This window comes from Aythya marila (assembly GCF_965140915.1).
Source record: "Aythya marila genome assembly, chromosome: 2".
Taxonomy (NCBI): Eukaryota; Metazoa; Chordata; class Aves; order Anseriformes; family Anatidae; genus Aythya; species Aythya marila.
Window position 1 is genome coordinate 82,264,696 of NC_139043.1, and position 22,319 is coordinate 82,287,014.

The 22,319-nt window shown below is 37.3% G+C and overlaps 1 protein-coding gene across 5 annotated transcripts in view; it reads right to left on the reverse strand.

Annotated features, from left to right (window-relative positions):
- The window catches only part of TRIO (trio Rho guanine nucleotide exchange factor), a 243,097-nt gene that overhangs the window by 61,084 nt on the left and 159,694 nt on the right, over nt 1-22,319 (reverse strand). For all 5 annotated transcript variants that reach the window (XM_082753785.1, XM_082753786.1, XM_082753787.1 and 2 more), the window contains 6 exons: nt 21,892-22,003; nt 19,661-19,851; nt 16,232-16,333; nt 14,687-14,829; nt 13,988-14,087; nt 5,655-5,898 (listed from right to left, as the gene is read on the reverse strand). In XM_082753785.1, coding sequence (XP_082609911.1) covers nt 5,655-5,898; nt 13,988-14,087; nt 14,687-14,829; nt 16,232-16,333; nt 19,661-19,851; nt 21,892-22,003 — 892 coding nt within the window. The remainder of the gene's footprint in view (nt 1-5,654; nt 5,899-13,987; nt 14,088-14,686; nt 14,830-16,231; nt 16,334-19,660; nt 19,852-21,891; nt 22,004-22,319) is intronic.

Here is a 22,319-nt window from a genome sequence, read left to right on the forward strand (position 1 = left end):
AAGACATTTATATTTTCTTGCTAATTCAGACTAGCAGAGTGTGAAATCCAACTGACTGCTCAGCTCTGTATCCTGTGAGCTGCTCCTGAGGCTTTCCATCAGCTGGTTATCTGGATGGGCAGCCTGCTATTTGGAAATGCTATTAGGAGACAATTGATTCATCAAGACATGGAATTCTTAAATTAACATTCAGCATCTCGTATGCTGAACCATATTCCTCAGTATCGCTTTCTGCATGCGATCATACCTGCCTGTGCAGCAGGAGCTAATCCCTCGCTGTACTGTGCCCTGGAAACTACAGCCTGCACCTTTTGCCCCCTGGCCCCAAGGCAACAAAGCAGAGCAAGCAACATACCTAGTCATTGTTACGAGTTGCTTTCCCTGTTGGCCTGGGTTGTAACTTTTTCATTTCCTGCAGCTGCAAAGGTTGTCAGACAGTCTCTCAGAGGCAATGCTTTGGCTCTGAGCCACACGCCCAGAGATCTTTGTCCTTACTCATGGCCCCTACTTTGCTTGCTCACAGTCTTAAAACAGCAAATCTCCCCCTTCTGCAGCCTCCCTCTGCTTTTAAGCAAACCATTGCTGCTTAAGCCATGTTTTTTCTTTCTTTACTCCCACTGCAAACAGGCAGTCCATCTTCATTTGCTCAAACTGGATTCCCGTTTTACTTGATCAAATTCTGCTGCTGTGCTGTTAGAACTTCCTCTTCCCTCCTCGCAGTATTTGGGCTCCACATGGAAACACTCCATTTCTCAACTGTAACTTTCAAAGTTCTCCATCACATACGCGATGTTTCACCTTTATTCTCTCCCCTTTGCCTTTCACCTAAAATTAATACTCCGAACAGAGGGTCTCCAGTTTTATGACATCAAACTTAAATGCAACAAATTTGAGACTGTTTTATCTCATTCTGTGGCCTCAGCTATAAAATGCCTCTCTTTTCTGGGGAAGTATCTCTAGATCACCCATTCAGTATTTTTTTTTTCTTATTCCTGGGTAGGAGATCCCTGTAACCATTCAAGAAAAGCCTTGACACCTCAGACACAGCACTTCAATGAAGTCTGTCTACCTTTGTGTCAGCTCTTTGATCCTTTTTTATTACCACAGATACTTTGAGAGATGCCACAGTTGGTGAAAAAAAAAAAAGACTGCTGAAAAAACATTTTTCAGTTTATGGCACCAGTAAGGACTGCATCCTCAGAGTAAAATCAAAAGCCAGCATTCATTACTGTTGCAGTGCACTGTACATCCCACCACTTTACTAAGGTGTCAACCACCTTTCATATCTGAGCAAACCTGTACAGATACTTGTATTTTAAGTTGTAAAGCAGGCAGACATTGTACCTGTCAAAAGACCTTTGTGGCCAAGTTTTGAGCCAAACAGATCACAACAACATTTGGCAGTGAGATGTGGTCCCCCCCTTAAGTGTAACTCATAATGACGACGTGTAACTGTAAGCCTCCTGAGCAAGGGTTTGTTGCTCCTTGTTGCTCTCCAAACAGTGACAACTGCAGGAGGAATATTTGGGACTAACACAAATTCTTCAGATTTCGGAAGTACTCAAAGTTGGAAAAGATGGTGAACTTTCTGATGTAAACAGGTAAAAGATTTACAAACAATTTTGAATACCTGCCAATTTTTTTTCTGAACTTACAAGCTTAATTTTGTTATACTAAATCTTCTGTCCCTTGCTTTTTTACCCAAAGCCTTGTGGCTATGTAAATGCCCTGCAAACAAAGGAAAGAACTGTATATAAAAAGAATGTTCAACAGAATGAAAAGAAACCTTGTTAAAAAAAAGAAGAGAAAAGCACCAAATAAAACAACAGGAACATTCTTTCTCACCCATACCCAATAACATGTGGGGAATCATTGGAAAAAAAAAAATTGTTGCCGTATGTATTACTTGTGAAAAACATGTTCTTCCCAAGCTAGTAATTTATTTTTTTTTTTTAGAGTGCACCAACTGTTATTCAGCCTCTTCACTACCCACTTGTTTGTCTTTTTCCCTATTATAAAAGGGATTGAGATTTTTTAAAATGTGCTCATCTGTAAAAATGCATATTAAATTGATTAAATGACCCAAATAACTTATAAAAATAGATTTGATATCCAGCAGAGCAAGCAAGAGGTCTGGAATCTGCAATCAACTCCCTGTAAATGACTATCCATCCACCTCATGAAAGGCTTTTTTCTATGTAATCCTTCCCCATACTATTAACTACTATAAAATTCTTAAGAGTAAAGATACTGTAAATATTTTTTTGTACCCCTTGATACCGATTAGATGTTTAAAATAACAGACATTCTCAGAGGACAAATAAGATCTACAAAGATCTGTACGCAAATGAAGAGAGTCACTTTCTGGGCTGTCATCTCATCTTCTAACATGAGAATAAAACAACATTTTTCTTTCGTGGTTAACAGCCTGTGGACAGAAACTGAATGACCAAGATCAGCTGTCTGAACTAGGCTTCACTGAACATACAAAAGATTATTAAAGCAGAAAGTATTACCCTACTTTGGATGATCCTCACTTCAGATAATTTACGGCATTAAATAACCCAACACTTTTGTACTTAGTGATGAGATGTGACTTTATGCAACTTAAGGATCAGCTGTAAATTAGAAGAGGTTTGCCATTTCAGAACTTGGATGCTCACTTCATCTCTGATATTACATGGCTTTCCAGCTTGTTTAGTCAACAGATGGCACTGCTAAAAACTATTGAAAAGATCAAAATTTACGGTCTGTAGAACTTGAAATATGAGGCACCAGAAAAACTCTGAATATTGTTTCACAAAAACAGATGAAGTTAGAGGATATTACTAAAGATCTACAGTGTTCAAACTATACTGAAAGGAGTGCAAAAACTTTTCACTTAATCCATTTTTATAAGCTAAGCACTCAGCATTCAAGCAGCTATCCCACTGCTTTGCTGATGGTGGGTCATCTCCCCTTTTGCTTTAGGATTACATAAAACCTCTCTCTTTCTCTGAGCCTTGTACAGCAGATTGAGATGCCAGACATATGCAAATGCCAGACTCATCTCTGCTGCACATCTCTTAACCCACGAACTGTATAGAATTACTCACACCTGATGCTCACACAGTGTGACGTATCACATACATTTGCAGACCTAAAAACTCCAGAGGGCAATATCCTCCTTTGTTAAATCATTCAAATACTCTGCAAGTTTTACTGCATTGTAAACAAAAAAATAAACAAACAAAAATATGTATTAAAAAGGCTGAAGTTGCAGAATCAATCACGAGAAATCTAGGAAACTTAAGACGTGTTAGCCCAAGTGCAGGAAGGTCTGCCTTGAATTATTTAAGTCATTCACTTATTCTTTCTTATGAGGGTGTTTTGTTGTTGTTGCTGTTGGTTAAGGGTTTTGTTGTTGCTTGGAAGAATTCATACCTCAATCAATGTCCACAATGAACAATACTTAAACACTGAGATCATCATCTAATTGTTTTTCCACTCTTCTGATTAGCATATTCCCCAATGTCTTGTTTACAGATCTTTAATCAAATCCAGCACTTGAGAAAGAACAATTGCTCTCTGAGATTGTCTCAGGTACTTTTCACTACGTGGGGGAAAAATAATCAAAGCACTCCACCAACTTTCGTTAATTTTTTTTGTAACCCCTCTGTGCAATGAATGCTATCAACCTCTTTCAAGCAATAAAGAGCTGAGTTATAGACCAAAGCCAAAGCATCCTGCGGTTTCAAGTGCACAATCTAAAGCTTTTTTTATTTGCCTCTCCAGATTACTTAGCGTTATATAATAGGCTGCATGTTCAAGACAGTTCAGAGTGACTTCAGTCACATGCACGGGAAACTTTACAAATCAAACATCCAAGTCCTAAAGCCTGACACCCAGTAATGTGGGAATAAACAAGTAGCAGCTGCTTCTTATCAGCTGAGGTTTAGATGGCATGCAATAACATCACACAGGAAGCCCGTGGCAGAGGCAGGAACAGAAGTCACTTGAGCTTGCATTCAGCCCTGCAAATCATGTCGATTCTAGCATTTGCCTGCTCCTGTTCTTCAACGTCCATGATCAATAAAATTAATTAAACCTCTTCTTTTTCAAATCAATATGTCAATCAGAAACTGAATTAATTTTACAGTGCTCTGCCCTCTTTTCTCCCCAAACAAACGCTAAAGGAAAAAAAGCAATACATATTACATCCACTGAAAGTAACCTCTCAAAGACAAAAACAGCTCTGTGTCTCCCTCAGGAGTCTGACAGGCCCAGTGTTCTTGATATACCATCTATTGTCCAGTACAGCCTGCCTCACTTAATAAAATTATCTGCATTCAAAGGTAAAGTCCCTAGCTCCAAAGGAAACTGGATTTATCAATTCTGTATTTAAAAAAATAAAAAATGCCTGTTAACATTTCCATGATTTCACCCCCTTGTACAAGGAAGAAATGTTTTAGTGATACTCAAATGCGTTTTCAATGTTATCAAAATAACTGCAAACTTTTTCTTCCCAAATGGTTACAGGATACAAGAATTCAAAGAAGTATTACAACTAAATCCTTCAGATGTTTTTATCACCCCACATTCAGGAAGTTCCTGCCGTGCGTGTTCCTGATGTAAAAAAATACAAACTCTCCCTTTTTTAAGCAAGCATATTAATACTGGGTATGTATTAACTGAGAAAAACTGTCATGTGCTAGCTGGGATGGACTGAATAATTAAAAAAAATATGAGCATATTTATGAAAAACTCTCCGAAGACAGAAGTTTGTGTTTCAGAAAACAAGTTTTCCCCAATACCATTTTCTTACTAATCTTGCTACTTGCAATAACAAACTTTTTGAAATGCATCTTTTTTCCACAGCATGTGCTGAAACACCTTCTAATGAACTGGCTTTTATTTATTTAATTATTTAAATCCATACTGCTTTCTGGTAGAAGGCTTCAAATTCAAGTGGTTTCAAACGAAGCAAGCAAACATCTTTTCCAATAACTACCTACTCTGTGAGCCTGGGAAGTTTACTAAGCCAATGGACTACAGCATAGCAAAACCTTAACTGTCAAACAATTATCAGATTTTTACTGCACTCTTCAGGGGCCCATTCTTCCATTCAGAAACAAAATTGAAGTAAGATTTCAGAATCTAGCTACGCTGGAAAAATGAATTAATTTTGCCACTGCTTGTCTGGAAAACTCATTGAAGTAAAATACAGAACTCCAAATAATCAGTGCCAGGGCACATGGGTGTATTTACCTCTTCCATCACTGAGCCTGACTTTATCACAACTTTTTAATGCACAGTTTCTAAGCGAGCTATTGTTATTACATGCAGGAGATTTTCTTCTTCCCCACTTTCAGTGCACGACAGGAACAGATTTTCTTATTATCGAAGCTTGATCTAACATGATACGTAACTGTGTTTACCACGACATAATTTGCCTAAATCTCTTCCGTGTCTTCAGCCACATTTTCACAAAAAAACTGCTGTTTATTTTGGAATAGACAGCATGGCTGTAGGTTCCAAAAAGCATTGTGTTTTATCTAACTGAAAAATTAGAAACCAAAGCAGAGCAAGAACACTGAAGTTCCCATTTACAAGGTTCTCCCTATTACCCCGAACTCATGCTGCCGACTAGAGACTTGTTTTTCATCATTTCTTACCTTTGTGGTTAAAGATCCCCTCCATCTCCATACTACTGCGAGAGTGAGCGATGCAGAGGGACCCGCAGGGGACCAGGCCTTCTGCGGCTGGGGACCGATCCGTGGTTCGAACCAGACACCAGTCAGGCTTGTCATGGGGTCGCTCCAGGACCTCCACGGTCTGCCCACGGCGGATCGTCAGCTCATTACTGTTGCAGGCGGTGAAGTCGTGGATTACCACTGTCAGCTCGCACCCACCAGACAACTGTCAGGGAAAACAAGAAGAAGAAGCCAGATGAACGCTCGTTATCAAACCATCCGTCACATACCGTTACCTATTTAGGATTCCTGGCAGGATTTGTGTTTTGGATGAGATAGCAAGCTTCTGGGGCTTTCCACATCAAGAAGGGATCATCTCAAAACCAAGCAGTTCTGATGTTTTAGTACAGATTTTTAACTCTGCTTGTCTCTTCCTGTGTTCAAAATACACTGCTTGTGACAGTGTTGGGCGGAGGATTTAAGCAGTTTTTCTTGCTAGACTGCTCCTTACCCTGGAAGTTGAAGTAGCAGCCACTTCAGAATGCTTTATGGTTGATAATTTGCAGCAAAAAGACAGATATTGCTAAATACAATCACTCACGAGCTTTATCATCTTGCAAACCCAAGGCAGAAAAGCGATCTTTTTCAAATGAGCTTAGTGTCCCATTCCCATGCCATTTACAGTTCCACATATATGCAGGTCACAAAATCACTCAGGATACTCCATACATAAATATAAAAATCAGCATAAACTTCTTCACATAAGATTCTCAAATACTTAACTATCTGATACAAACCCCACATTTACTTGTAACTTCCGCCTTCTTGCTGATTCCCCAAATAAAACCACACAAACTGGAATTAAAAGCATGCAAGCTCAGGGTTTCCCCCCCAACTCCAAAACACTTTATTATAATTTTTTTTGCCTAAGCTTATGTTTCCTCTCTTTGATTGTTTCAGCTGCTTTGATCTGAAAATTATTATTTCAGCTTTGCAAAGTTCCCAAGATTGCTCGGTGCCAGAACACACACCTAACGTAACCAAACAGCCTGGGAATGCCTTCTCCTTACACGAGGCAGCAGTGTTCCTGGCTACTTCAGATTTTCGTGTCAGAAACCTTCAGGATGATGCAGTGCAACATGCACGTTAGATCATGGCTGGTACACCCCTTCTATGAATTCAGTAGCTTGGATCAAGCCAGTGAACTCCTCCAACTCAGGGCAGTAACCCCGCAATGCTTTACACTTGGACAAAGGTGGACAAACACTCTGTGAGAGTTCCACCTCTAGCTGATATAGAGGCATGTGCCTCTATACCAACATGTTGAACCATTCTCACCACATTATTTTTGCCTATTGCATTTAGGCTTTTAAATGCAGCCTACATCCTACGAGCTTTAGGAAAAGGAAGTAACAGCCTGCACTGTTATTTATTAGTGTTCACTGAAAGCCTTTAACTAAAGCAACAGACAGAAACTTTGCTAGGGTAACACTATTGGTTATCAAGCATTTTAGAACAGATGACAAAAAATGCAAAAACCCAAGTAAGACTAAAAGGCTAATTCTGACCTTCCCTTACTCAAACAAACAACAGGATGTAACTCCTAGCAGACAGCCTGTAGTAACTCCAGGGCTTTCCCATGGTTTCTGCCTGCTAATCTCAATGGCTACCCTTGCTTGTGCCTGCACACGAGGAAGGAACAAAGTTTTCTTTGGGGAAATGCAGGGACTAAGAAGAGATGAAAATTGTTATACATCTAGTGTTTAAGGATGGTAAGTCAGGTTGTATCCGTTTAGATCCAGGCTAAAAGTTAATCAAATTGTTTACTACTACATCTCTCCAGACAGTCCTAATACCCAAATTATGGTAGTTACATCTTCAAAACATGCTACCTTCTCCCTCATTAAAAACTTCCTTTTCCCTCCCCCCCTCTTCTCTGTATTATATTAGTTTTTAATCCATGCAAAACTATGCCAAAGGGGAAAAAGTAAGAGCTTTCCCTTGTTTTCTGGTATTGATTTATATTACATCCTTCTTCAGACAAACTAAGCAACAATTGAAACCATCTGTATGCCTGATGGGGACCAAGAAAAAGCTGATGTAGTATGACTTCACAAGGTGGCTAATGCAGATTGAATTTTTCTCAGGCAAGTCCATATACATCCTCAGTCAGTCCAAGCACCGAGACAGTAACAAGTGGACACTTTCCAGAAACTCCATTTAGCCATTGTATTTTCTCCTGAATACCTACAGGAGAACAGCTCTGGTGCTCTACTTCCTTGTCTGACCCTTCATCTCCTTTAATAGGAGATTAAAATATACTTTAACACCAGTGCAAAGAACATCTGCTTTTGGCTTTCATGTAGATGTTATTTCTTCTCCTGATTGAAAAAAAAAACAACAAACAAACAAACAAACAAAACCAACAAAAGCAGCTAAGACTTTTTGTTTGTTAAGTATTTTATATAGTATTAAGCTAAAGGAAAAAGCAAACAAATGTTGATAGTAGCTATGTCAGAAACTACCAAGGTACCAAAAAAGTCATTAAGACTGTGTGGGAACTGGAGGTCCTAGCTGATGAGTATTGCACTGAAACCAACTACTCCATCCTTCGCACTTCAATGTGCAAGACACTTCCCCCATGCAGTTGTTAGCTCCGCACCGTTCTGAAACACACTGACATTGTTAGATGCAACTCAGCACAGGACTTCTCTGCTGCTGCCTAAAGCACCTACACCAGTGCTGTGCTCTCCTGAGCCCACCTCCAAGTTACCATCTTGGACAGTCGACCAGCACCAACCTTCACCTCCCCTGGGATGACAACCATTCTTTCTCCCCACAGCTGTAATGGCCAGCAAACAGCGCGTTCCTCTTTGTTTTGGTGCTTGTTTTCTTTCCATAACATGCTTTCTGAAAGCAGTTTCATCCTCTACACTGATTAAATGCAGTTGGACAGCAAGGAGTGTTTGGAATTAAGTACATTGCTCAACAGCTGTTGTTGGACAGCTTTGGCAAGGCTCTCCAGGCTAGCTGGAGGGAAGAGAAAGAGGCACGGAAGAACCAGGAGACTGTCTTGCACTGAAAAGAAGGGAGTTACAAACCACCTAAATCCAAATTTAGGCTGAACAAGGGCTTTTTATGCTTTATCCATCATTCTCAAGAAACCCTTTACGTAAACTGAATTAATCAGGCATGATAAAAATAAATGAGGCTATGTCTGAAACATGGAAAATGGAGAGACAGAGACAAGACGAGAAACAAAAGCCAGACAAAAATAGAACAGCAGATTAAAAAAGTGTAAGGTTTAATTAAACAGCTTATCATGGGACAGTGCCTTGCTGTTGCTGAACTTAATGTTAGCCATCTAAGTTCATCTCTCTGGGGCTTTTTTAATCACTGCTGACTGTAGAGAGGAAAAAGAAATAAAAGCATAACATGCTGGTTATGTAGATTCTCAGTGAAGTCAGAGACACCACATCAGAATTTCATCTGCCATCAGACCCCGTGAAGATCACTAGTGGCTGAGTTCTGCCAAGTACAATGACAGCCTTTACATCAGGCCGTATTACCTCATCTCAGGGCTGCTTATTAAATTTACTTCCACATGGTAATTTCACATTATGAGGGAGGAAAGAGCAGCTAATAAGATTTCTCAATTATTTGAAGTGTGAAAAATCTATAACCTCTTTTTAAAAATGGAAACAAGTGCACTGTGGGAGTAAAGAAATAGGGGAGAAGTTTTCTTCTCATAGTATTTCACTTTGACCAGGCAGCTGCTCGGACCTGATTTCTGACGCTGAGGAGAGGTGTATTCTCAGAACTATGTCTGCTTCTTCGTTTTTTTTTTTTTTTTTTTTTTTTTTACTAAAATTAAAAAATAGATTTTTTTTTTCCTGCTGGCAGACACTTTTTTCTTTTCTTTTTTTTTTTTTTTTTTTCCTTCTGTGTTCTCAGCTGGTAGAACTAAATACTTGGTTGTCTCCCACTGCTTCAGGCCTTTTTCTATTTCCTGAAGTACTACACACAAGTTTAAAGAAGCATGTGAATGAAATACAACTTCACACAGACAACAATACAAAGTAATACCAGCTGGACTCAAAAGACAATTCATTAAAAATAAAATATTGCTGCACTGACCACACAGGGTAGCTAGGCTAGCTTGACACCTCCTATTTAGGATAACATCCTATGACAGCTCTTATAAAAGCCTATCTCTTCTCAGCTACCAAAATAGTAGTTTGGATTATTTTGTATCTCTGCCAGCTCTGTTAACACAAGCATAAAAAGATCCATCAGATCTATGTTGTTTCCTTCAGCTTCCCCATTTTGTTTCTTATGCATTGGATTACATTCAAAACAAGATGCTAAAAACAGATCCAAGCTCTGAGGCTAGGTAACTGCTGAAGGCTGGAAAGAAAGACTGAGTGTCATCTCTTTTATTCATTAGCCACATAAAATGCTGGGTACACAGCTACAGAACGTGAATGGAGAAAATATGAAAGGTAGGTGGAAAAGGATCTTAAGTCCATTCCTTTCTCTTCCTCTAGAGCACGATCAATTGCATCTATGTGAATCATGACTAACATTTATCCAAAGCTTTCACAAATATTTCCAATTATGGATATTCACTAGCCTTCCAAACCAGGCTGCTCTAGAGCTTCACATTTCCATAGATATATATAAAAAAAAGTCTGCAACATGCAATCTTTTATAAAGACGATGTCCTTTAATCTCATTGTATCCACTAAAAATATGGGTAAAAGACTGGTCTGTAACTCCATGTAGTTTTTACACACTTGAAGACCTTATGTTTTTCTTCGCACCTTTTTTCTTCACACTCATCAGACCTAACTCTTTTGGGGCTCTTGTCTTACAAAGTAAATTATGATTGGTAAACCTCTAATCAAATCTTTTGGCTTTGCTGGAACTCTTCCAATGGCCCACTAATTTGTTAAAATTCTGTATTCAAAACTGGATGCAGTACCTAATAGAAGCCTTACAATTACTGAGTAAAGAATGAGGACTTTCTGACCATCAGTATAGGGCTGCTTCGTCCCATTTCATAATGGCATCACACGTAAAATAATACACGTGGTGAGCCTCTGTAACTTCTAGATCTCCTTCTCAAAAAACTGTTCAGTACTCTCACCATTTTCATTAATACTTAATTATTTCCACCCATTCATATTAACTCAAATGAGTCCCTATTAAATTAGTATTTTGCCAGTTCATTTTTCCCTGTACCAAGATGATTCTGAATGCTAATTCCTTCTTCCAATACAGTTTTCAGGTAACATGAAGCTGGGAAGGATGTCAGCCTTTATAAGTGGTTTACTGGATCATTACTGGGTCATTACTAAAAAGCAGAATGCAGACCTACAGCCAACAATCAAAAGTTACAATTCTTTGCCCAATAATAAGCCCAAAAAGCCAGGGTGGAGAAGAAAAAAGGTAATGAGAAAGTTATTTTCTGTTGTTAAGGCATTGCCAATTAAGTCACAAAACAGGATGCAAAGAAAAAAGTTCATCTGGACAATGCTCAACGACTTCCAAGGCCAAGGATTTTTAGTTCTTTCAAAACAGATGTCTGACCAGGCAAGAGAGAATATTTTATTTTGGATAAAAGATTTCACACTTGCTGTTCTCCACGTATAACAACTTAGCGCTTCTAACCAAAACATTATTTAAAAAGAGTCAATTGTCTGAACGTATGACTGGATAGAACAGAAAAAAGGTTTTACTTGGTTGCTGATTAGTATGAGTTGTTTGGTATTGTTTTTTCTTAACCACAATAGTGGACATGTGAACACAATAAAGTTCAGCAACAACATAGTAGGTGATAAAATGCTAAACATTTTTACCACTTGCTTAACATACTGAATTAGCTGATAGCTTTAATGCTTCTCAGTTTGGAATCTAAGCTCAGTTTGGGACATGCTCCAAAACTGACTGAGAAGTTCCACTGCTCCAACTGACTAAACACATTAACAGCACCTAAAATCCCTAAAATTGTTTCACTCCATCTCTGTAAGGCATTCAAACAGACTTTAAGCTTCCAATCTGAAGAAAAAAAAATTCAGTCAATTTTAAATCCCAAACAGACTAGAGCCAATGAATTCTCAACATATGAAATGAAAGATTACTTCAGATTCAGCAAGTATCAACATATCCTACTTATTTCACTGGCTTTCTGCCTGTTGCTGTTCCTTAACAACTTTTATTTATAAACAGATATCTTAAATTTCTCATCTTAATGTATTTAACAAATCAAAACACAGAAATATTAAACAAAAATATTTTAATTCGCACACTTCAAAAAGTGCATAAAGTCAGTTCCTTCCTTGGACACATATAGGAAAGACACAGCACAAGTAACCTCTAGGTGATTTCCCAGTTTCTAGTATGGATTGATCTGTTCTTGTCAAAGAAAAGTCTAACAAGAATTTTATCTGTTAATTTGAAAAATCAAAGCTACTTAAAAAAAAAAAAACACAAAAAAAACAAACAACTAAGCTCACTAGCCAACTTTACAATATAACTTGTCAATAAAATATTTAAAAGCTCTCTCCATCCCTCTTTCCTTCTATTTCTCCTCCTTTTAACTTATAAATCCTGTTTATCAGGTTGTTGGTAAGATTCTTCCTCATGTCAAACTGAAAGACAATCCTGGGGGCATTTCACTTTGCCAACTTTCTTAGTAATTCTTGTATGATGCCTGAAATATTGCTATGAAGGGCAACAGGAGACCATCTGTATCATTTCCCTGTAAATAAGTACATCATAAGCAACTGAGGATGGGCAATTGCTGTACATAGCAGGGATGGATTGCATCACCTCAGCTGAAATTGAAGGACAATCTAGACAAACAGCTTGACATCTCAGTCAACAATCATGGAAATCAGAGATTGTGTCTTGGCTTTGAGTATGATAGATCACCCCAAATCTACACTAGTCATGGACTGTTAAGAGCAGAAATAGCAACACAGGTTTTAAGAACACATTGAAAAACTAAAAGCTATTTTTCAGTATAGATAAGACTTTTTTTTTTTGTAAATCACTCTATAACTAAGAATGCAAGGAATAAAATAGCAAGAGTCACTGAAAGAGTGTCTTCTTGCTCTAAGCAACCATTTTTCTAACAGATATCCATAGAAGAAGAACCACCAGAACTACAGACCAACTTCGGTACAAACGTACCAGGTCAAAGCAGAAGCTATTTTTGACTAATATGAGAACAAACCTAAGCCCTTCATACTTATTTTTGTAAAGAAGAGGAAGACAGGAAAGAGAAAACTAAATCACAGAATTTAAGTGACACACAAAAATATGGAACACAAACTCTCTTTTAGATGACTGTGGGAATTGTCAAAATGTTTCTCTGAGAAGCTACTCACCCTGCTGCCCTGTAATATACTGATTATTTTACCTGTATAATTTGAGTGGCTCATCAGAAGAATTCTACTGAATGAGGTAACAGGCCAAAAATCCGTAAATGTGCTTTCAAGTAATTTACTACTCAGTTTCTATCTTTTTTTCATTCTCCTATTTGATAAATATCTATTAGCCATCTCTACCTTCCTGTGAGGTCTTAACACTACTCACTTGCCAGAAATCTTTCAACTCCAAAGTAATACACACATGTTTCATATAAGAATTTTTGCTCTTTCGATGCCTATCTTTCTTCTACCCATGAGAAACTTTGGCTGTGTTATCCTTATGGGACAACCCAGCCAAAATCTATAGGCAAAGATGGAGGAAAGAAAACACTAGTACTAGTATCATATGATACTTCAACTTGTGGGTTACTCCTCTCTAATAAGGTGATTTTCATTAGTTCTCATGCAGACACTGAACGCTTACTGTCTATGTGTGTTTGCTTCACAACAGTAACCACATGGAAATCACCAACCTCAAGAGAGTCAAAAACCAGATGGTATGCCTTCAGAAAAGCTGAGACTGCCATCATGAAAAAAACTGTGCACTGCATTAAATTCTATGGAAAATATAACTTCCTTTTTAAACTACGACAAAGCGTTGGACAATCTGCAGAAGAGAGGGGGCAAAATATTTTCAGTTTGTAATAAACAGAATATATGTATGACCTACTGGATTCAAATAATCACCCCTGGTCCCCCACTGTATTCAAGATACTTATTCTTACATAAGATATTTTACTCTTGCATACAGCTATTTTTAAAAGATCAAATGCTTCCATGCCTTTTCTCTGAAAGTACTAAGGACTACTTTCAGGTGCTAACTCACACTAAGCTACGAATTGTTCGCTCTAAGAATAGAGCAACACCTGGGAAACTTACCTTATCGCTGTCTAGTGTGTTCTGTGAGGTTCTTGAGGCAATTGAAATAGTATCAGGTTGGCTGCTACCATCTCCCTGACTGTCCAGGTCCTCACCGTCTCTGCAAATAGTTCAGTTTTCATTACAATATTAGCATTGTGTTTGTAATGCTCATACTTACAACTCTAAGAAAGGGGATACTGTGGCAATGGACCCTAGACAGACAAAATAACTGATGTAAAAATCAAATATTCAGCATTTAATACTTTGTTCTATGCTTAAAGAGAATAGATTCTTTTGTTCAACATCTACATCAACATCATGGAATTAATGTAACCAACCAGCCAGAGCAAGTTTTCATGCCAACTCTGGCAAGAAACAGCCACTTAGCACTCTGCTTGCTAGTTTTGTCTAAGTCACTCATTTTAAGCTCTGTCAAAGTAAACCAAAGACCTGAATATGAGTAACACACACAGAATTGTGAAAATCTAAAATGCACAGCTATCCTGTACTGCAGTTCCAAATTCCTTCTGTAATGGTTAAATCTACACTAGTCAGGGACTGTGCAGCGCAGAAACCTCAATACATTCAGCACTGGACACTATGGCTCTTGGTTTTGTCCAGTTCACTGAAATCTATTAGAAATTCAACACTGCAGAGGAAACAGTGCTGCTGAAACAGCATACTTGAAGATCTCTGACTTTTTAAAATATTAATTACCTTCTTCCTTTCTGTTTTGTTGTTGGTGCCGTTTTGGGGATGTGGATTGGTTCTTTCAATGCTCCTTTCAGATGAATGGTCCTTTCTTGTATCACTTCCCGGATATGTTTAATCCAGTCCTGTTTATTTTCTATACTGGATGCCTTTGATATGTAAAAGAAACAAAAACACCAGACTGGACTATTATAGCTGAGAAAATCCACAAATAGTCTAATGAATATCAAAGACAAAAAGAAAGACTGTGTGAATCATTTTTGAAAACATGAACAGAGAAATGGAAATTCAAGCTAGTTGTCTTCATTTTGAACCAACAATACTACTTTACACTTATCAACATTGTTAATATTGTTCATATAAAAACATTTTATTTAAGATTTACATTCTTCTTTCATAACTTAAAGGCCCAAGAAGGCTGAAGCCCTATACATACCTCATGATAGTGACAGTGGATTGATTAAATTAAAAAGAATTCCAGTAATAACACCTTGAATATTAGTATTTTAAACTCCTGATATGTTTTAGGTCAATTCTAACTTTATATAACAATCTGCTATCACTGAAAGAAAACTTATGGAAGTATATGCGTCACAACATAACGTATTTTATATATTACTGTTACCACTTTTGAAACCTATATTGAAGAGGAAAGCTAATTTAGAGATTGTATTTTAATGATTGTCTGCAACACATCATCTATACCGTTGAGATACCTCAGAAAAGATTTGATATCCAGCTGCTCAACGTGTAATCTGACTGTTGAATCCAATTTAGCCCAGTTACCCTGCACCTGAAATTCTATTAAATATAGGCATTGGTGTGGATTAAAAAAAATATTGTGTATAAAGTCTTACTTCTCTTAATCGTTATCTTCTGAAATAATTGATTTCTCATATATTATATACATTCAATAAACAAGGAAAAAATCAAAATAGAATTCTAAAGGGGTGGAAAAAACTGGAGGAACAATGAACAGTTAGGAAACATGTTTGTTTTCTTTTACAAACAAACCTATTTAGAAGCCAAATACAGTTTTGTTAAATCTTTTATTTACTGTTTTCATGGAATTTACTTATATTATTAGTGAGCTAAGGCCATGCTACTTTCAACCTTCAAAAACAAATAAAAAAATCAACAAATTTGATTGAAAAGCTTCAGATACCATACAAATTATCTAAATACCTACACTCAAAGTACAGAAAAGAATAGGAACACCTTAAAGTGATCTTATGGAGAACAATCCCTTGAAAACAAAACCCTTTATACTGTTTGTATTGGTTTAGTCTTTCAGTAGGCCAACACAGATTCCCCTCTGCTGTCAAGTCACTTTGGTTATACGTACACCATATTTGCTTCCATACAAGGGAAGACTATTTGTCAGCAGCTGTCACTAAACGTAGCAGAAGTCATCACTTGTTGCATTCCTAACAAGCAAGAACAATAACTACTTGTTGGTATTACAACTTGGTATAATTGTATATCCATATAAATTCACTTTGGTACTTGGTATATCCATATAAATTCACTAAACATATTCATTAAAATTACCTTGAGAACAATTTTGTTGTCTGAAGTTGGTGTCCTTCCAACCCAAAGAGCAAACTTGCAGGGATCTCCTTCTACATGTTCTGTGACACCCAGTTCAGAAGTCTGGAATTAAGAAAAAAAAGTTAGAACATCGCAACTTTTTTCTCAGGAGACACAAAGGGATGCTAATATAACAATTGAGCTCTGCTATTTGAAGAGAGTATTGGAAGGTTCAGTCTAGCTTCAGAGAGAATTGTTTTTTCTTGGGAGGGTGGAGGGGGCTTCTTCAGAAGCAGTGGCTGCAAGATATCTTTTTTACTTTATTTTTTTCAGTAAAGTAACTATTAACAATAGCATTTATAACCTGAAATACCAAATTGCTTATTCCACATTTTTGACTTGACAAAACCAAAAAAAGCCGGGTAACTTTAGAAATACTTGGTGAAAGCCAAGTGTTGGCTTCTCTCCTTGCTGATTTCCATTAGGGAACACTCATCACTTATTGATTTTTATGGTTTTTTTTTTTTTTTTTTTAAAAAGATAAGATATGCTTAAGAATTGTCTTGATATCTTCTACAACTATTTTCTGCCAAGCATGTTCTTTATAGTGTTTCCTTCACAAGTGAGTCCTTGTAGTGTGAAACTGATGAAGAAATTCAAAAATTCAGTTTCCCCTGAGAATTTTGTGGAACAACTACATTAACAATCAGTCTCTGGGAATGTTTTAATGTCAGACCTTTATAGCTAATTATCATCAAAAATGATTTTGCTTTCCAACTGGAATAACATCTCAATCATGCGAATTTGCTTCCACTTACACATCTCATATAGGCTTTACTCCAAAAAAAATTACAACTGAGAAATATAGCTCAAACCACAAGAATCCTTACTCCAAAAGATAGCTGACAAGCATTCCGACATTATTAGAAACTGTATTTTTCCCCTCACATGCATCATCTGTAGCAAATACATTTATTGCAAGAGGTGTTGGATGCACTGTACCTGAGTAAAGGTACTTTGGTTCTTGTCTTGCTTGGATACTGACTTGTTTTTGTTGCTGCTTTTTCGTTTTGGTGTCTTTTTTTTTTTTTTTTTTTTTTTTAGAGAAAAACACCCACCCTTTCATCTCTGTCATCTCACTTGGTAAAATTTTCATTGAAATGCTGAAAGTCTGCAATATGTTTTAAACTTGACTCACCAACAACTCCTGTGCCTGTTAAAAAGCTTATAAAATACTTGATGCAACATCACATTAATCAACTCTGAGAAAATATTTATTACTGTACTGCCCATTGTAAAGTCTGAGAGACCAGGATAGTACAACTTAAATATTTTGTTTAAAGCCCAGTAAAATTAGAAGCCTTGGTACACTTGCAAATGTTATTAATTCAGGAACAACTGAGACTATGTGATAGAGGCCTGTACAATAATGAGTGGTGAAGCAGACAGAGGTTGGTCACTGTCCCTTTCCATACTGGTGGGTGTCAATCAAAACTAGTGAGAGGGAGTAAGGTTCAAGCACAACACACAGAGGTTGTCCTGTACCTAACACGTAGCTAAGAAAAACATCTCTTTGCCAAAGAACACTGGAAACGTCAAAAGTCTGTATGAGGTCTGTGGACAAGCTCATGAAAGAAAAATCCTTTTGGGGTTACTGAGTGCACAGAAACCACACCCAGGCAAGGAAGCACCTAAACTGCCAATTATGGATGGCTGGGAGAGTTATTTTGGCAATTTACTTGCTTTGTTTTCACTTGCTTGCTTTGTTTCCATATCCCTCCTGAGGCACTTGCTTTTGGCCACTTTATGTCTTTTCAAAAGAGCTCATAAACACATTCTTCTACTAATACAAGTCATGCCATTGAATATCCTGCACTGGGAAACCACAATAGTAATCACATCCACAGTATTAGAGATGACCCTCACTTTCTTAAAACTGCCTTCCAGAGGTGGAAGACAGGATAATGCGCAAGAAAGATCTTTCAAACAACATTCATGCCTTCAACATCTCTAATAATGCCTTTTCTAAAGATCAAACTACAAGGATTGCTATTGTAAGTAATCTACACTACAGGCCATTTTGCAAACTAGGATATGAAGACAAAAAGATAAGCTTGTATTTTAAGAATGGGGTACAGTATCAGTTTTCAACATTTCCAGGAACTTTTCTAGACTCTATACAATTACTTGTTCTTGCCGGATGAACTGACACAACAAGCTTATGGGACTGATTTTTCATCTCTGTCTCCTTTCCCACGTAATGCTTTGGCAGCTGATATTACCTCCAGCACACCTGAAGTTTTTTGTATTTCAGGTTCTTCAGGGCACCAAAGAAAGACGTGACCAACAACACTGCTGCTGTTTTGTTGCCTGCCAGCTACCTTATATCAGGAAGGACAACAAATGTTTGAAATGAAGTGACGGAACATGCAAAGTAAGACAGAGAAAAATCATTTTTTGAACCAACCTGCTTTACCAGTTTGGACACAGAGGTGGGAAGAGGGAAAGGAGGGGTAAGAAGGCGCTGAAGCAGGGAAAAAAGGCTCAGTATTCATACCTCCTAGACTTGGTCATATACCCCAATCAGATCAACAGAATAAAAAGCTCTTTTAGAGCTTGATTTTGAGAGGTGAAGTTATTTCAAATTCTTTTTCTAAACTATTACGAAAGCCAATCTTGCATTGGTTGGGGGCAAATCAAACCAAGGGAGACTGTCACTTGACTACCTAAATTTACAGAGCGTGAATACTGCTCTCACCCAAGTCATCATATAAGATGTGTGAATTACACTTGTAAAGTGTACATGCTATAGATGAGGAATGCAAGAGGGGATTTTTATATTATTATTACTTTTTATTTTTAAATGGAAAGGAAAAAGAATCTCATCTCTATATCCTTTCAGTGGACCATAAGAGCTTTTTATTTATTTATTTATTAAAAAACAAAACCAAAAACAAACAAACAAAAAAGTATTACTGAGACCACTAGTCTCAGTAGACATTCTGGAATTAACTTTTCCATAACTTTTCCTGTGTTTCCAGACCAGAATATGTAGAATATCCACCAGAATGGATCTTTACTGCATGTGTTACAGTAATATCCATGTTAAAACAGTATAATGAATGCATTCTGTCAACTACTTACATCCTTCTGCTTTCTAAAAATGAGCCTTAAAGGCTCTTAAAGAACCAACACACATGAAACAAAAACAGTCTGGCCTAGTCTTGATTTCCCCATCCTGACACTGACACATAGTCTTCAGCAGTCGCTATCAACCTACTCTGTCTCCTGAAAAGCATAACAAAATAGCAAAGTTAGAAGAGTCAGTCTGCACGTTTCAGTGCAGTATAATCGTTGTTCCAGTTCTTCAGGCATGTTTAAATTATCTGAGCTTAGTCATAATCATCCAGCCAGTTTTCTAAATATGACCACTCATTCTTCCATACTTACAAACAGTTTACTCTTGTAAATGTACTTGCTTCTTCCACTTGAGTCCTTTACTTCTTTACTGAAAACCAAGGACATCTCAAAAAGGAAAAGGTGCCTCTCTCTTCCCTTTCGAATTAGAGTTTTGGGGTCCCATACTTGGAAGGATTCTTGAAGGATGAGCTCTCCCTGAGATTCTATATTTTCATCAAAGCCTAAAAACCCAAGGAGAAGAAAAGTTCACCATGAAAAGTTGATAATATGAGGAAATTAAAAAGCACAGCTTCAGTTCATTAAGCAATTCATCTGACATCTTTTTTTCCCAAATACAGCTTGGAAAAGATAGGAGACCAAGGAAGCAATACTAAAAACAAGCCTTGATTTTAACATTGTAATACACTGAATGAAACTGTAGCTCAAGTTTATGCCTAAATTTAGAAATCCAACTGTTAGGAAGTTTATCAACTCTTCTGGCAGTATATCACCAACAAATAGCATCTCTTTCTGTTGACTTCTCTTAACTTCTTCCACAACAAAAAATATTTTTCCTACTAGGTTTCTGCCATTGTAGAAAGTGAACAGCTTGCAAGGACAAAGAGAGCAGATCAGGTTCTGACACGAACAGGATCCCAAACACCATCTTTTCTGCTAGTACACCTTCCCTATAGTGCATGAAAGAAGTATGTAAATGTATTCCAACAGAGAATGAAAAAAGATGGCAGCTCAGAGCTGCTGCCAGGTGATGAGCCTGCCGTTGATTCACTCCACAATCAAGAAATTGCAGCTGGATTACTCATTTTGATATATATAACAAAGGTGAAAGTTGAGAATACCAATGAGTTTACTTCCATGTTCTAGTGACAGCATTCTCCCAGTTTAATACAGAGCTTTAGATCTACAGGATAACAGAAATTAGTCTACGATACTCTTCTGAGTGGTATAAAATTGCATTTTGAAGAAATAGTGCTTGCCAATAGTCTCTCAACAGAAAAGCACTGGCCTTGTCAGGAGAACAACAGTTCCTTGCTATTCTAAACAGAGCAGAAGTATGGAGAGCATCAGAGGCAAGTTGCTTCAGGATGTTCATTCAAAAACCTCCAGAGACATAAAGAGGAAATGTGCTCACTCACTCTATTTGTTTAACATGGGATGACTCAACTATATACGCATGATTTGTTATAACACCAACTTATGTAAAAGATTAGGATATTCTCCAGAGTCACATTCCCGGTGTTAAACGATTATTGCCAATGCTGGTCAGCATTTATACTAACAGCATCTCCTCAACAAAGCGTTTGGAGCTGATCCTGCAGACTGACCAACATTCCTGTTGTTTTAAATCAGGGAAGAAAGGTGATTTTGAGCATTCACGTGACCAAGGATCACATGTCAAACCAAGATGAGTTTTATAGTAACTTGCATGGTACTGCATTCCTATGACAAGCTCCATTACGAAGGCACAGAGGACGATAAACAATATTGACTGAAAACACTTTACAATAAGTCTTTATTCTGCAACTGCAAGCTAAGGTGGCTCTGCTTTCATCTCAAAAAAAATTACTTTGCCAATGAAAAAAAGTTTTATTACTATGATGGCACCATCATACATGATAAAACGCCAATTACAAAATGGATTTTGGCAGAAAGTCATTCTCAGCACATAGATGCAATTACATCCAACCTCAACTGTCTGCCATGAACATGATTATGCTGTTCTGGCTAAGGCTCAGGCTAAATTGGCTTATGCTGACATTTTACTGCCAGAAGGTACATTTCATTTCAACCAGAAGTCTGTGGAACAGGCAGCAAACAGATGTGAAAACTAAGAATTTCTTGGAGACTATTATTTGACACATAAATCAGAAAAATCAACCCTAATACATGTATGACCCTCTTATAAAGAAGGATACTAGTTGGAAAACGTAGATGAAGCTACTATATCTGACTATTCATCTACTATATTTTAGGTGACTGGTGGAAAATTTTGCTAGCCTATGTATTTTTCAAACCTGCAGTGGCAGAGGTGTAGATCAGGATGAAAGATCATTTTTAAAGCATTAACAAAACTGTACCAGTTGTACACAATTGATTTTCCTAAATAAGTTTGCATTTTATATACCTCTAAATAAAAAGTATATAAAATACAAACCCAGAGATATAAAAATGTTCATATTCTTCAGATCTTCTCAACATATAGTAATATAAAAAGTTATTAAACAAAGTTAATAGAGTTAAAAGGCCAGTTTGAATCCTACCTTCCAGCATGCTGAGGTGCATGGCATCATTGGCTCGCTTTGGCACACTAAGCATCACCTCCAGGCCATCTTTAATCTCACCTTTACCTTCTTCACAGCATGTGAGCAACTCCTGCAAAACAAAAGCAGACAATCTATCCTGTTTCTAAACGAGGCAATCAAATGCTACTTCTAAAAAGCAAAAAAAACAAAAAATTACTTTTTGCAAGTAACATCTACTTTGTTATTTTGTACTTCTTACTCTTCCAATGACTGATAGCATACGTTGTATTTATCACGATCTTTTCTTCACAGAGCAGCCCAAGCATTCAGTTAACCACCTCTGATTTAACTAAGATTATCAGGTTAATAATAAATCTTTAAAAATTAAAATAAGGACAGTATTTTATTTTTTTTTTTGATAAGCCATGACACAGCTATCGGATGTA